The sequence below is a fragment of the Halictus rubicundus genome, chromosome 9 (assembly GCF_050948215.1).
Source record: "Halictus rubicundus isolate RS-2024b chromosome 9, iyHalRubi1_principal, whole genome shotgun sequence".
Lineage (NCBI taxonomy): Eukaryota > Metazoa > Arthropoda > Insecta > Hymenoptera > Halictidae > Halictus > Halictus rubicundus.
The window spans coordinates 13577935-13592835 of NC_135157.1; the positions used below are offsets into that span (position 1 = coordinate 13577935).

At 39.8% G+C, this 14901-nt stretch overlaps 5 protein-coding genes across 7 annotated transcripts; 2 read left to right on the top strand and 3 right to left on the bottom strand.

Moving 5' to 3' along the window:
- The first annotated feature begins 50 nt into the window (after window positions 1-50).
- On the top strand, window positions 51-7172 carry LOC143357035 (uncharacterized). 2 transcript variants are annotated; one of them, XM_076793193.1, is made up of 4 exons: window positions 51-735; window positions 3359-3960; window positions 5833-5982; window positions 6156-7172. In XM_076793193.1, the coding sequence occupies exons 2-4, from the start codon at window positions 3472-3474 to the stop codon at window positions 6699-6701; spliced, it is 1185 nt and encodes a 394-aa protein (XP_076649308.1). In that variant the 5' UTR covers window positions 51-735; window positions 3359-3471; the 3' UTR covers window positions 6702-7172. The 2 variants fall into 2 exon arrangements, with proteins under 2 accessions (XP_076649308.1, XP_076649307.1); XM_076793192.1 differs by having other exon boundaries at window positions 51-3960.
- Nf-yb (nuclear factor Y-box B) lies at window positions 6934-8365 on the bottom strand. 2 transcript variants are annotated; one of them, XM_076793219.1, is made up of 2 exons: window positions 8209-8365; window positions 6934-7754 (listed from the first exon to the last, which is right to left on the bottom strand). In XM_076793219.1, exons 1-2 carry the CDS (start codon window positions 8300-8302, stop codon window positions 7207-7209), a joined length of 642 nt encoding a protein of 213 aa, XP_076649334.1. In that variant the 5' UTR covers window positions 8303-8365; the 3' UTR covers window positions 6934-7206. The 2 variants fall into 2 exon arrangements, with proteins under 2 accessions (XP_076649334.1, XP_076649333.1); XM_076793218.1 differs by having other exon boundaries at window positions 6934-7787; window positions 8209-8351.
- An 841-nt stretch (window positions 8366-9206) lies between these two features.
- Grasp65 (Golgi reassembly-stacking protein 2) lies at window positions 9207-12317 on the top strand. The gene is made up of 7 exons (XM_076792959.1): window positions 9207-9441; window positions 9653-9733; window positions 10003-10206; window positions 10309-10526; window positions 10593-10683; window positions 10756-11053; window positions 11440-12317. Exons 1-7 carry the CDS (start codon window positions 9379-9381, stop codon window positions 11808-11810), a joined length of 1326 nt encoding a protein of 441 aa, XP_076649074.1. The 5' UTR covers window positions 9207-9378; the 3' UTR covers window positions 11811-12317.
- Window positions 12318-12413: 96 nt separating this feature from the next.
- On the bottom strand, window positions 12414-13156 carry Np15.6 (NADH dehydrogenase [ubiquinone] 1 beta subcomplex subunit NP15.6). The gene has a single exon (XM_076792960.1). It carries the CDS (start codon window positions 12938-12940, stop codon window positions 12491-12493), a length of 450 nt encoding a protein of 149 aa, XP_076649075.1. The 5' UTR covers window positions 12941-13156; the 3' UTR covers window positions 12414-12490.
- A 408-nt stretch (window positions 13157-13564) lies between these two features.
- LOC143356951 (uncharacterized) lies at window positions 13565-14665 on the bottom strand. Its single transcript, XM_076793026.1, has 5 exons — window positions 14439-14665; window positions 14242-14363; window positions 14053-14174; window positions 13902-13978; window positions 13565-13803 (listed from the first exon to the last, which is right to left on the bottom strand). Exons 1-5 carry the CDS (start codon window positions 14563-14565, stop codon window positions 13652-13654), a joined length of 600 nt encoding a protein of 199 aa, XP_076649141.1. The 5' UTR covers window positions 14566-14665; the 3' UTR covers window positions 13565-13651.
- Window positions 14666-14901: the final 236 nt, after the last annotated feature.

Sequence of the window (14901 nt, forward strand, 5' to 3'; positions counted from 1 at the left end):
AGGGTGGGAGGGTGAGCGAGAGGGTGCGGATCGGCCCACTGGGGGGGTTGGAGAGGAGGGCACTGGTAGCAGCGCGCGCGCGATCGGTCGCGGTGCTCAGTCGGTGGTTGTTCGGGAGAAACGGGCGCGTCCGCGAGTTTGCGGGCTAGCGATGGAGGCTGCGTTAATCGCGACGAGCTAGTGATACGCGCCGTCTGCACACGGGGATCGTGTCCTGGATTCGTGGCCCCCGCGTATCCCCATCGCGGGCGCCCCTCTCTCCTCCCCCGCCCCCCTCGCCCCCGTCGTCATCTCTCCCTCCCTAGACCCCCTCTCCCCCGGGCCCTTTTCGTGTGTGCGTGCGTGTGTCTCCTCTCCGGTGTTACTTGGTGTGCGAGTGCTACACTGGGTCCTCCGCGCACGGTGACCGTTTTGATTTGTTTCGACTGTAATATCGCGACAGGCGGCGTGAAACCGAGGAGAACACGAAGAAACTTAAACGGAGGAGGCATCCGCGAGACGATTTAAAAGGAACGAAACGAAAAGGGAGGAGAGGTCTAGTGCGACGCGATTAAAAGGACAGTGGGAGAGACAGAGAGAAAGGGAGAGAAAAAGAGAGACAGAGAGAGAGAGAGAGAGAGAGAGAGAGACAGAACGGAAAGAGGCACAACGAACGGGTGAAAAATGTCGTCCACGTAGTCGAACCGAGGAGAGAGGCAGGTCGAACACGGTGCATTGGTTACCCCGAAGTCGTTGGTACGAGCAGCATTTTGGTGTTGGCTGGCTGACTTGATTGACGCCTGCTTTGCTATTGCTGTCGCTGCCGCCGCCGTCGAACCGCCGCCGACGTTGCTGCAGCAGTTGCTAGCGATGCGAAATGAGCGAGAAAAAGAGGGATTGCGTGCGTGCGTGCGTGTATTTTGTGTTGCAAGAGAGGGAGAGAGCGAAACAGAGAGAGAGAGAGAGAGAGAGAGAGAGAGAGAGAGAGAGATAGAGAGGGAGAGAAAGAAAGTAACAAATGTATAGCCTTCATTGTTTCTCGTCGTCGTCGTAAACTTTTCTGGTCGTCGTCGTTGGTCCACTGTACAAAAATCGCTCTCCGTCGACGCGCGTGTCCCCGGCGCGCGGAAAACACGGAGAGAGAGAGAGAGAGAGAGAAAAGAGCAGATAATAGTGAACAAAAAAAAAAAAGAAAGAGGGAAAAAAATTAATAAATGTGACGTTGCCCGCCGGCCACCAGCCAGCCTTTTTATTCTTTGTTTTTTGTTACGCGCTTCATGTTGTCCTTTCTTTTCAGGAGATACTCCGTAGGACAGGTTGTCTGTTTAGCCCCTTTGTTCGTCGCGTGTCCCGTCGGTATTTGTCTCTTTTTTGTTTTCTTTGTACCTTCCTCTTTTTTTTTCCGTTTCTGATACTTCACGTTACTTGGCTTTGTGTATCCCCCCTTTGTTTTACTATTAGCTTCGTGCACGCACAGATTACCATTGCATGAACGTGCAAATATACTGTAATACTCGCGTTGGAAGCGACATAGATACACCCGATTTTGAATGTTGCATTTGGTAGCCGTTTTTTGGATGAGACCGAACGGTTTCACCCACCCCCGCCCCCCACACGTCACGGTGCCGCTTTCTTTGGTGGCTACACCCGCTGCCTGTTCGTTAAACAACGACGCTCGCCGAACATCGTTACAGCTCGCCGCCGATCATTGTCCGTTCCCATCGTTTGCAACCCGGTTCCGCCGGTTGTGTTTAATTCACGAGTTTATTGTATATCGTTCCATCGCTTTTTTGTGTTCGTCGCCCGTCGACATACACGACGGTCACCGCTGTCCGCTTGCTTCTTTGCGCGAGCTATTTAGTCCCCCCCCCCCCCTATACGTAACCCCTTCTCTCTCGATAACGAGCGAAACAGTTCCGAGAGGTCCGCTTCGAATTTACATCGATTGATCTCGTTTCACGTGCGCGCGGTTCGCCGCGACACAGTTTTCAAATCACCGATCTGTTTACCCTTCTCCGCGGTTATGTAAACACCGATCGCTCACGACGACAATTTATAGGGGTTAAGGACGCGGGTGAAGCAGAAGACGATAGGGTGGGTGGGTGGGCCGGGAGAGACGAGGATAGATAGCGGAAGGCACCCGAAACGAACGTGACGAAGTGCGGAACGTAGAAGCGGGGGGAGAAAAGAGGGGAAACGATAGAGCGGCGGAGGAAGGGATAACTGGAACGTGTCGCCAGCGAAAAATGAAGTAGGAGAAGAGGGTTTTTTCGATTTGTTACATTCGTGTCGGAACCGCTTCACCCGTCGATGGGTCAAGGAGCAAGCCGGAAAGGTGTCAATACAGAGGCGTCTTCGTGACGTACACTTTAGACGGACCAAGTAAAAAATCAGTGAAATTACTTTTACCTGATTATCGTTTTCGAAGGAAGAACATTTGACAGATAGTTTTCCAGACTGACTCTGCTTTAAGGACCATTTTCTGTTTCAAACTCCACTAAAATGTATACTCAATGACGGTAGGAGTTTGTCTGCAACAGTAGTCTGTCTTCGAACCGAAGGAAACTGCCATGAGGGATGGTACCACTTTGGATCTCTCAAATCCGTTGAAAAGGATGTAGTCGAATAAGTTGGCTAAAAGTACCCCGAAACCAAATTGAATTTGCAATAGGCTGCTCGATACCTTGTCCAAAGAAGATACTTTCTGCCAATTTTCAAGCCTATATGTCGACATGGGGGGTAGCAATGGGGTGACAAAGGAAATCAGTTTTTTTCCGTAACTTCTCTTATCCTCTTTAATTGAAAATTCTGAGAAAAATCAAGCCTATTCTAACTGTCACAAGGCACATCTATGAATTTTTTCAGAATTTTCAGTTGGGGAGGATAAGAGAAATGACGGAGAAACCCGATGTCAACATATAAGGTTGCAAATTGGCACAAAGTATTTGCTTTGGATAAGCTATCGAACGGCCTACTGCAAATTCAATTTCGTTCCGGGGCACTTTTGACCTCCTTATTCAGGTACACCCTTTTGCCCCTTCAACAGAGCCTATAGTATCTCGCTCGTGTTCGAAGAAACGTTCAGCATACTTTCGGTACGGTATTGTCACTGATTCTTCCGTTTCTAACGAAATGGGGAAAGGAAAGGAAACGATAGACTCTTGAGTTACTCGTACAAAGTAATGTATAGTTGGTACAAAGTAAGGCTAGTGGCCCCTGTACGCATAGCTGCTACTTGTGTGTCTAGTTGCGCATATGTAAATAACGCTGTAAATAAAATGGCTTTTCACGTGCTTCTCGCTAGAATACATAGCCGGTAGAATAGAAATGACGGCCGCCGATAGCGGGCGGATTTCCGTCACGTTTCTTGCCTTTACAGAGGAAAAGAAAGACAGGAAGGAAGACCATGCGAAGGGACCCGAGCTCGTAACAGAGAGAACGCCTGGCCCGAAGGCGTTAAACCGGGAAGAAGTATAATCGGGACGCGGAGCGATGTACGCAGCTGCGGGTGGCGCCAGTATAGCGAACAGGAGGAAGCAAAAACGGTTGCAGCTGAACAAACGGGTCGCCGAGGGCGCGATCCCTGCACGGCTGAAGACAGTTCCAGCTTCTCAACAGCACCACCACCAGCATCAACATCAGCATCAGCATCAACACCAGCATCAACATCAACACCAACACCAACACCAACACCACCACCATCCGAGCAAGTTTGCGCGTCCGCACGTTCTTCCACCATCCTCCACACCACAGCCACAACCACCGTCATCTGCATTCCATCAGAGCATCGATCGACGGCGTCATGTCGAGAAGTCTCCGCAGGTCACACCTGTCTCTCCGATCCAATTCCCCATATCGCCACCACCGTTGTCCCTCGAATCACCTAGTTCGGTTACCTGCGCCACTAAATCCAACAACTTCCCTTTCCCGCCACCATCGATCCTCGATCTCCGAGTATCGCCATCTTCTTCGGAGCTACAGGTGGGTGGATTACTTCACCGGTAATTAAAATTGCTCTAGGATAGCACTTTACACACTTTCTCTGTCTATCTATCTATCTATCTATATTTATCTTTAGAGCTCTTTGTTCTCTTTCACTTCTTTCTCTATCACGTGCTAGTCGCTCTTGCCTAGGTGACCCTATATCTCTCATGTATTTCGTGCAGTCCTTGTATAAGTATTTTTTGATAATCCTCGTTGCACTCTGCACCTACTCTTTGCTGGCACACCTTTACTTATATATTAGGAACACACCATCGATTGGCTGTCTGGTGGCGTATGTAATCCCCGCGGTAACGCATCCTTGAACAGCCCCAGGTTCGTCAGCTGGTTATCCATTCATTTGTAAATTTTAGTTATTAATATGTCTCTACTGGTTCCAATCAGCGCATACGTACGTCAACTATTACCAAAGGCAGACAGTGCAATGTTAGGAGTAAGTTGTAGTGCCTGGTATCAAGGTGGATCAGGTGATATTTGAGGAGGAACACGTGTGGTTTATGATTTTTTTTTCTTCAAACGGGGCAAAGGAGGGGAACAGAGAGTTGAAAATTGTATCCGTGTGTAAAGGAAGTGAGAAGGAGAAAAAGGAGGAGGAGAAGGACGGTCGGGATCTTAACGATCGATAAAACAGGCAAATGAATGAGCGGAATGCAGGCTGCTTTATTAATTAGAAGGGAGAAGCAACGGTTACGGGGGGGTAAGGTGGTGAACTTTAGAGAATTACCCTCCAACTTCGCCACCAGACTTATTCCGCCGCTTCCACGATATCCCCCACGATCTTATGTTTACGGGGTAAGTATCAAATCATTCCAATGTCCTGTATCATCGACGATAAGCTATTGGCATCAGTGGGTAATTGTTATTCTTTCCTAGTTGATTACCTCTGCATCAAACCTTATGTGCCTCCTTTTGAGAAAAGAAATTCATAATGTAGTGTATATTCTTGGTGTTTGTCCTTTTTTTCTTTTGTCTTATCATGATACATGTTAATGTTTCTCATACCCTTACGCATAAAATATTTCTTCGTCTAAAAACTGTGGTCATCGGAAAAATAAACTTGGATAGAATGGAATGTATAAAATGTGCTTAAAAATATTTTACAATTTCTATGTGTTTCTATTTTTTTTTTTTCATTGTATATTTATATCCATCTTCCGGGCAAAAGATTAGGAATGAAAAAAGGAAGTTGGAGAAAACGCAACAAATGATTGTGCGATTTTCCGTCTCGAAAGTGTGTGTTGACTCGAACAATTCACTGTTAATCAATTCGAAAATTAAATTACATCACAGTGCATTACACGGTACTCTATGGTCAAAGGTAAACGACTGTCGCAAAGTGGGTTTAATCAAGTCTTTATTGTTGATTAGACTGCAATGAGTACAGTGTACTTATGCAAACAAATTCTGCAGTACATGTACGTATAAACGTTTATACGTGTTTGGGATTGGTTACGTGTATACCAATTTTTCTGTGTTCTATTTAGTACGTGCATGCATGTTTTTTACATTATCATTTATGTGCCGAGTAACGAGGAAATAACAAAAGAAATTAACTAATGGATAACAAGATAGCGAAAGAGGCTACAGAAAATGTTTAGAAATGATAGAGAAAGATGCAAATTACATAATCATAATGTAATTGTCTTTTATGTTTTAATTATACGAATTATCTTATTTAATTGTACGAAAATAGTTCAGACAATATTTATACTAGAATAACAAACAGACATTGAAGTGTTCTTTAATATTTATTAGATTATCTAAAATATAAATTCTTGATAGTAGACTGGATAATTCTAATTAGTGTCGTTGCCGATTCAACAACAATACTTCAATGTTGAATAATTTCAGTGTGGTGGAGGACCTGGTAAAGCAGCATGGCAAGGATGCAGCAGACCTTCTCCCCTCCCATTGTCTCCTATGTCCCCTCATGGATGCCGCGGAGATGGCTACAAGACAAAGCAATGCGAAGCTCATCGACGATGGATGAAAAGGAACAGGGTAAACTCGGCGCTTACTAAACACAATTCATTCGAAAGAACGAATATGATGTCACCGATACAAAATTGTCTTGTGAAAGAATGAAGTCGAGGAATATTTGTGAATTTTCTTTCCTCTTTTCTTTTCTTTTTGCTTCGTTTATTTGGAAATAAACTACTGTCGCGTTTTTTTAGATAAGAGACGCAAGTTATTGCTATGGGAGCAGCGGAGAAGATGACGAAGAAGATGGAAGCAGTAATGCGAATCGTCGTAGAGGAGAAGTTAGTGCGGCAGTGAATACCGTACTGTACGCGGGGCTGGGAACTACAGCGCTCGGATTGGTTATCTCGTTTGTCGGCACTGGAGAGAAAGGATTCCTCAGTCCGGAATTGAGGCTGGTGGGTCCTTCGCTACTGTGCGCCGGTTTACTGTGTTGCCTATTTCGGGTGCTGCTTTGCCTCTGTTTATGTCGTTGTGGCCAATGCCGTTGGGGATTTTGCCATGTCGCTTCCGACAAAAAGGATAAAGTGAGGAAAGCAGAAGCGCGTCCAGCCGGACCATTGCCTACCGCCTCACTTTTGTCACCATCGCAGCAGCAGCAGCAGCAGCAACAACAACAACAACAACAACAACAACAACAACAACCACATCAACAATCGGCCGCGTCTTCGAGTGGTTTAGCATCATCGTCCACAAAAGCACACGAGCTGTTGCTCTCTCCTGCCCAACTACCAGAGTGAAGACACCGTTTACGAACGTTTTCTACGAAAATCAACATGCCGATTAACTGCCGGTTCATGTCCAATATAGAATTTACCTAATCTCCATTTGGCCTGAACCGTTCTCGCAAAACAAAATCCATCACAGCCTAATTCTAGTTCGATGCGAATTTTAGTGCTTAAAAATAATAGAAAAATAAACAATCGGCTACGTTTTTCTACCCCTACCGTGTTTGAAAAAGTAAACAAGTAATTATCAATGAGCCTTCAACTGCCTCCTCGTTTATTTCCTTTCATCTTCAGTTTCACTCTTTACAAGGTATCATTTAAAGTTAATTCTCACCTTCCCGTCTGAGATTTTAGAAATCTTGTGTCGGTTCTCGCATACGTAAAAACGGCTCACAGTCGCAAAATTGATTTCACAGTGTTCGCCAGAAAACAAACGCGATTATGCACACACAGGAGATATGTGACAGTCAAATCGCGTTTTACGCGGAATATTAGCATCACTATTAACCTGCACTGATCAAGAAAGCTGAAACTGCATTTGATCAGTGGATGTATAACTATATATAACTGGTGTGTCAGAAGTGGTAGCATTAGATCCCGTTGCAGCAATGGCAAACAACTGATCCTCGTATATAGTTCCCTGTGGTTCTGTCTTTCCATTACCAGTCGGAGCACCAGGACATGGAGCATTATCTCCTTTCGTAGCTTCTCTATATTTTTGTAGATACACTTTTAGTGGCTCTACATAATTATCGAAACCAAGAGTTGTCATAGCAAATAGAATGTCTTCGCCATTGATAGTTTTGCGTTTCTCCATGTGACACCGGTCACTTGCTTCAGATGTGATAAACGATATGAATTCAGATACACATTCTTGAACACATTCACGTGCGTCTTTGGCTATTTTTCCAGCTTCTGGTATGGCTCTTTTCATGATTTTCGCCACATTCGCTATTGGAAGAAACCGGTCTTGCTCGCGAAGTGGACCTGCACCGCTACCACCACCAACTCCTTCTAACGGGTCACTGGCTTCATGATTAGAATCATCGGTGTTTTCAGGATCATCTAAACAGGAGTACTGTTCAAATCTTTCTTTTCCTGTATAAAATGATTTTATCATGATACTGTTTTCAATTTATTTTGTTAACATGGTAAGTAAAAGAAATAACAATCAAACAAAAGATATTTATTACACAACTAAGATGCATTTTTTTCATTCAAACTACTTTAGGAAACTTAACAATATCTTATAGCATATTGTTGCAAAATAATTTGTTAATGAATTGTGTGTGTCGCTTATAGATGTTCAACTTCTTCTCGTTGATAGTAAAACGTAGTATTGAAGTAGAAAACTTTAGACAAATTTTCTACGAGATTTAACAAAGTATCTCTATTTTTGCCCCTACTAAATCTTTTTATTTTGATGCTATTTTAGCGTAACAACGTTGTAAATATTACGTAAGTCGTAGAATTTTTATTTATGTTGAGAGTAAATAAAATGAAAACAATATTAACCTACCTTCCATATCGTCCGATTGTACGTTAATATATGATGTAGAAACGCCGCCACCGCTAAGGAAAGCAGTTGGGCTTCCCATACGTAGGCTAATCATGGCGGCGTAGGGTACAATTATGACGTCAAAGTAGAGGGGAGAATAGACTAGGTGGCGCAATAGTCGTATCGTTCTGGTGACTATCTCCTATTCTCGCCAGCAGATGGACAAATAGTCATCATCTTTCCCGCTACTATCCGACCCATCACCGATCCCTACATCATAGACGCTCGCCTGAGACATATATAGTGTAATAAGCCTACAGGGGATGCTATTGACAAAAAAAAAGAACGTATTGACAATAGTACCTCACGGGTGATATGAAAACCTATTGATACGAATGTCACCTTAATGCACCACGCGCAATTCATATGGCATGTGTTTGCTACAGCGCCCTACTCGTAGGGTCGTAGGGTACTGTCTGACAAGCCTGGTTGTGGACCTCTATGTAATGATCCTCCGTCATCGCCACTTTCACCACTATTTTCCATTTCCAGTTTGACTTACAGAAAATAGACGATTCCAATACTTGAAATTCCCTTAACCTGTTCGTCGCGCCGCTTTGTTTTCGCAACAAGTTTATTACATTTTCTGGCATAAACAAGTCCGTCAATAGATATCGATATCATGTGGTCGCAAATCATACAAGTCTGTCATGTACTAAAGTAGTTTAATAAAAATTTCCACAGAATACCTGTTTTGTAAACTGGTTTTGTATTAGAATAATTAAATATTAGACCTATCCTTTACGTCATTCTTCGATTTAGAGAAATGATGAAATCTGAGTGTGTATAAAATTTCGTTTCAATTGGCAAAAATTTCTTACGCCTTTCAAGTATAATTTTAGAGAATACTTAGTTTAAACATCCTAAGGAATTAAACGAAGTCGAATAAAGTTGAAAATTAAAATAATTATTTTTATACAGTTGAGAAAGGATTTTGTATATTGGTACCACTGAACTAGTCATATGCATATCGTGCTCTTCTGCATATGATGAGCAACGTCACCAACGAGTTTATGTGAAACCCTTCTGTTACATACTTTTGTATTTCAATTCATCAATTTCCAAACGACAATTGCTTTGATGATTTTTATTCCTTCGAATCAAGGGACATAAGTGGCCTGCTCGTAAAACATGGGATCCTCCCACAGTATTGAAATACCTGGAGGTGGGACAGAAGGTTACCATATACTGAGGGTAAAGAACATTTGTCAGAATATTTTGATTCACTTTACAAATATAGATTTTGCTATTGTCTAATGAATATCTCTATATTACACTACATAACGAACCTAACAACTAAATAAAATTTTAGTACAGCTGCTAATTGATCAAGCAAACATTGCTAAATCATAACTATAGCCTGGTATAATTACAATATTTCATTTAGTCTTTACGATTAAAATAGGTACAAGAAGGTTCTCCTGGACAGGAAGCTGGCCTTGAAGCATTCTTCGACTTCATTGTAGCCATTGGAAATACCCGCTTGGTCTGTTTTTCTATTATTTTTTTATTAAATTAAAATCTTATGTATTAGGTGTGACATTTCAATTTTTGTAACAGACGTGTACAAATTTTACTTGTTTAGTAATCAATACATGATTACCACTACTTTTGATAAAATCATAATTGCACAGTTAATGCTATTATGAATAAGAGCAAAAATTAGACTAAACATATTTAGCTGTAGATATACCTTTTACATAAATCATTATCGAAAGTATTTGAGTGGTCACTTATTCAATCATTTTTTTATAGAATCAGGATAATGATACCTTAAAAGAACTGCTTAAGGATGGTGTAGACAAAAAATTAACGCTTACAGTGTACAGTAGTAAAACTCAATCTGTGAGACAAACTGTTATAGTACCTAGTCTCACGTGGGGTGGGCAGGGTCTCCTTGGAGTTAGTGTGAGATTTTGCTCCTTTGAGGGTTCCAATGAAAACGTTTGGCATGTCCTTGTAAGTATGTAGTAAGCATAATTAAATCGTAGAAAAATGAGTAACAGGCATTGAGAACATTGACTAACATTTTTGTGAATTATGGATAATTATTGTATGTAGGAAGTACATCCATCTTCTCCTGCCGAATTAGCAGGTTTACGACCATTCACAGATTACATTATTGGTGCTGATTCGGTGTTGCACGAGTCCGAGGATTTGTTCACTTTGATAGAGGCGCACGAATCGCGTACTCTAAATTTATATGTATATAACACAGAAGATGATTCTTGTAGAGAAGTTACAATTATACCTAATCATACGTGGGGTGGAGAGGGAAGGTATATAGACACGTTCTTTTGCTTGTTAATTTAATTCAGATTTTATGCAAATACGTTATCTTACAGCTTGGGTTGCGGAATAGGATATGGATATCTTCATAGAATACCAATTAGAAACGTGATAGAACACAAACCTAATTCATATAACTCGTACACGGTATGTGTCAAATGTTTCAATTATTGTATCGATTATAGTCAAACTTTTTTCACTATCCAAGATACTTTTCAGAGCACTACGAAGTCTGCTGCTCTAAATCAAGTGACAACCACAACTGTCACTCATCCCGGGGGAAGTAATATGGTGACAAATATACCACCAGGTTTCTCTATTCCACCTAATTACATTGCATCGCAAGAAGCCACTACCAAAGCTCAACTTGAAACTACTACATTACCGCAAACCATGTATACACCAAACGTGCAGACGTACACTGTTCCACAATTGAATCCTGCTACTGTCGGTGGATCTACAACTATTTCCATGCCACATGTGATGTCCAATCAAGGGACTATGAATGTTATGAGTGGTAAATTATTAGTAATTAATAGGGGTGTGCGGGATCCCGAAAGTATCGGGTCGAGAATTTTTTTCAGGATCAGGACGGGTCCCGAAGCAATTTCGGGGATTGAGAAGTACCTTCCGAGGCTACATAGTTTAGGTCGCGTATTCAACAACATTGTGATATCGGTTTCGACTGCAGTTTCAAACTTCTTTCGCAAAATATCCGAAACCATGGTCGCATTAAATAAAAGTAGTCCGAAATGTCGAGATTTTCGTTCCCACACACCCCTAGTAATTAAGCAATATTTACAGTTCTATGGTCTGTTTTTCAAAAGACACTTGAACTGCATTCACAGTTATAGTAGATGTTCACCTCGTTCATAGTTCTTAATTTGCAACATTTATATTTAGGTAATAGTGCTACACCTCAACCAAACATAATGCCAAATATACCTGGCATGCCTACTATTCCACCTTTGCCAGCGTTCGCCACTAATACAACAATGTTGAGTGAAACTGGTGCTGCTGCCGAGTTACCCAAGGATCTATACAGCCCACCCATTATACAGAATCCAATTCAAAGTGCCACGACAACCGGAGTACCGTTTAACGTGCCTCAATCTCAAGTAGTAACAGTACCGATTTCTCTACCCGGAATGCCACCCATTACCGTTAGTGCAAGCCTACCGCAGAGTACGTCTTTTTACACGCCTGTTCTTGACCAAAATCAAATACCCGGCGCGAACACGGTTCCCACGTCTACAATGACACCAACACAGTAACAATAGTCTCGTTTCTAAGAAAATTTTGATTTCCTAATGAAATGAATATCAATGAATGAAATTAAAAGCGCAATTCATGTGTTACAAATATACTGTGTCACTCTACTCTTGTGCGTTTATACTTTATTACTTGTCTAAACTAATATATACAAGTTCTTGGGTACGCAAGGGAAAGATTATGTAATTCTGTACATAGTTAAAATAATCACGAAAACTATGATTAAATTAAAGCATTTAAGAAAAGATACAAGTATTACGTTCGTTCAGCTGCTTACGATTTTCATTGCGCATGTTTGTACTATAAATATTACTCTTATAATTTTCAATTATACAATAAATAAGTTTAATATATACTGATACAAGTTTAATTTTCATTATTTGCTGTATCATGTTATTACGTATAATTTGTACGATTTGTATACAATATAATTGTACAATGATAAACTAAAACATTTGTGAATTATTTGAACAGTTAGTATCAATAAATTTTGAAGCTTATAAACATCATATTTGTAAAATAATTTCTCCTGAATGAATGTATTGCGATTATGTTAGAAATGTATTGCGATTATGTTAGAAATACTGTGAAGAATGTAGAAGATATTTTTTTTAGAAAAACCATTTATTCTATTTATACACCAGTACAAGAAATACTATTAATGTACAAGATCTGATAATATTTAAATAATTATCTCTATGTCTCCTAATTCCTCATCAGTGGGTAGAGTAAACTTGGATGGATCCACAAGATTGGGGTCTATTTGAGGCAACCCATTCTCCTCTCTGTAACGAAGTTGTAAATATGCCTCTCTGCGGGCCCAATCTCTGTATCTTGGATCTGGCAAGTATGCCATTATAAATGCACCGCCCACCAAGCAAATGCTAACAGAAACAAACAATGTTATGTGCATAAGAAACCGATCAGTGAATTTATCATCCTCGTCGAACCCAAAGGAGACCCATTCCTTTTTAACAGCAACTCCTTGATCTGCTGAAGTGTCGTCCTTTTTAGGTGTTGATGACACGAGGCGTTGTATTAGATTATTTGGTTTCACATGTTTTGGCTTAGCTAACAAGGCAAGCCCGTTTTTGATTCCTTGAGAACGAACTATTTGGAGCAGACTTGACATTTTTCAAAGTGATTATTTCTCAATCATATATTGAGAATGTCAACTCGAATATATGTTGTTCGTTAATCGTAATCAGTCGTCAATGTATCGTAATAATTTCAGAAACCAAAATTAGCCATCTGCGTAACTTTTATTCGAGTAGAAAGAGCACGATCAATCGGACAGGTTAGGAATTACGTATAGGCAAGAACTTGCAGAATGCGCTAACGTGAATGCGTTTAGGAAGAAAGCGAACGAGGGCGCACTAATTTAAACATTTAGTTTCCAGTTAATTAGAATTGCACTGCGGACCTTCATGCACTTACACTGTAAACAAATGTTTAAAATACAAAAGAACATGTATATTAATAATGATTAATAATATTTTTATTTTGTCTTATCCTTACCTCAACAAATCATATGGTCAATGAAAAAAATTTTCTCCTTAATTTAGTTTTCATAGAATTAAGTATAAGAAATAATATAATTTCCAGTTTAATTATTATTGCATTCAATTTCCTTTTCGTTGACTTTTTTCTTAATTTATATTCTCTTTTGAAGTCATTTATTTTTTTAAATTGTTACAAAATTACAACTACACATAAACGTATTCTTGAAGATTATAAGGGTATTAATTGATATATATTACGAAAAATTCATTTATTTTCATATACAAAAAGAATTAAAACATGTATAACAAAATTTTAAATTATTCTTACAAATACATAATGTCTACTTGTTTTGTATAATATTTTCTTTATTACAGGAGTCACTTTCTGTATGTACTGTAGACTGGCACACTTCCTGCCACAAAAGATTAGTCAAGTTACTATCATCAATATTATAACAGAAATGATGAATATAATCCACCTTATTTGATACATCTGATATCGTAGTTAAGGATAAGTTTTATTTAAATAACAAGTTTCCTATAAATACAGATCGCTGAAACAAATAAATTAGATAGTAATTGTAAGGATACATCCCGTAACATTTTCTTTAAGTTTTTCATAGTTCCATCGTATTCTGGTTAATTCTTTGTATAAGTTATGTTTTCTCCTATAAAAAAAGTTAAGTCAATAAACAAGAATAACATTTATTAGTTGCAAAGAAATTATGGTACGAGTACAAACCTTCCTTGATCCAATAATTCTTGATCTCTTGTATTTCGTTTGAGGGTCTTAAGTTTATTTCTCTGCAACTCCAATGAATGATTCTCTTCCATAAGCTTGTTCTTTTCAGCTTCCAACTCCGCCTATATAAAAATATACTTTTTAAATTCGAAACGAAAAAGGGTTATATTAAATACCAAAAACAATTACTATGTGGTCTAAGTGCTTAGTTAATTCGTGTTCCTTGTACTCCAGTGTTTGTTTTTCAGATTGAAGACATTTTTCCAAGCAGGTTAGTTCTGACATTAATTCCTGGATTTTCTTTTCATCTTCTACAAAAAAGTAAAAAAAAAGGAAAAGTACCTTTTTCGGCTCTAAAACGGCAAAAATGTAATACAATTAATTACCGTTGCAGCATTGGTCGTGTTTAGCTTTGACATGATCTATTAAGATTAGTTTGTTTTGTAATAACTCCTTCATCTGTACGTCCGTAACTTTCACATGCTTGTTCTTCAAAGCCATTATATCGTCCATTCTTGTTTTGTTAACAATATTTACAACAGATAGAAAAATATAAATTCCAATGCAAACTCTACGTGAGTTGTCAGCAACCTTCACTCGTAAAATTTAAATTGTCACCATGCATTACTGCCAACAACATGGACTATCAAAAATACTAGTTGCTGATGCACGGCCTGCTGGTAGCAAATTTTAAGTTCATTTAAAATACCGTTGACTAGAGGTGTAGAAGAAGAAGTGTATCTTTTCTTCAAAACACAAAATATTAAAAGCTAAAATATTTTGAATCAATATTAATACATTACAAGGTCAGAAAAGACAGAGAGATAAGAGAAGTAAAAATGCAAGTAT

What these genes read in the sequence shown, in the direction of transcription:
- LOC143357035 (XM_076793192.1), top strand. Translation starts at nt 3,472, where the DNA reads ATGTACGCAGCTGCGGGTGGCGCCAGTATAGCGAACAGGAGGAAGCAA. An exon ending in CATCTTCTTCGGAGCTACAG is followed by an intron (nt 3,961 to 5,832) that starts GTGGGTGGATTA and finishes GAATAATTTCAG; the next exon opens with TGTGGTGGAGGACCTGGTAA. An exon ending in GATGGATGAAAAGGAACAGG is followed by an intron (nt 5,983 to 6,155) that starts GTAAACTCGGCG and finishes GCGTTTTTTTAG; the next exon opens with ATAAGAGACGCAAGTTATTG.
- Nf-yb (XM_076793218.1), bottom strand. Translation starts at nt 8,302, where the DNA reads ATGATTAGCCTACGTATGGGAAGCCCAACTGCTTTCCTTAGCGGTGGC. An exon ending in ACAATCGGACGATATGGAAG is followed by an intron (nt 7,788 to 8,208) that starts GTAGGTTAATAT and finishes CATTTTATACAG; the next exon opens with GAAAAGAAAGATTTGAACAG.
- Grasp65 (XM_076792959.1), top strand. Translation starts at nt 9,379, where the DNA reads ATGGGATCCTCCCACAGTATTGAAATACCTGGAGGTGGGACAGAAGGT. An exon ending in AAGGTTACCATATACTGAGG is followed by an intron (nt 9,442 to 9,652) that starts GTAAAGAACATT and finishes CGATTAAAATAG; the next exon opens with GTACAAGAAGGTTCTCCTGG. An exon ending in CCATTGGAAATACCCGCTTG is followed by an intron (nt 9,734 to 10,002) that starts GTCTGTTTTTCT and finishes ATTTTTTTATAG; the next exon opens with AATCAGGATAATGATACCTT.
- Np15.6 (XM_076792960.1), bottom strand. Translation starts at nt 12,940, where the DNA reads ATGTCAAGTCTGCTCCAAATAGTTCGTTCTCAAGGAATCAAAAACGGG.
- LOC143356951 (XM_076793026.1), bottom strand. Translation starts at nt 14,565, where the DNA reads ATGGACGATATAATGGCTTTGAAGAACAAGCATGTGAAAGTTACGGAC. An exon ending in ACACGACCAATGCTGCAACG is followed by an intron (nt 14,364 to 14,438) that starts GTAATTAATTGT and finishes ACTTTTTTGTAG; the next exon opens with AAGATGAAAAGAAAATCCAG. An exon ending in CTAAGCACTTAGACCACATA is followed by an intron (nt 14,175 to 14,241) that starts GTAATTGTTTTT and finishes ATTTTTATATAG; the next exon opens with GCGGAGTTGGAAGCTGAAAA.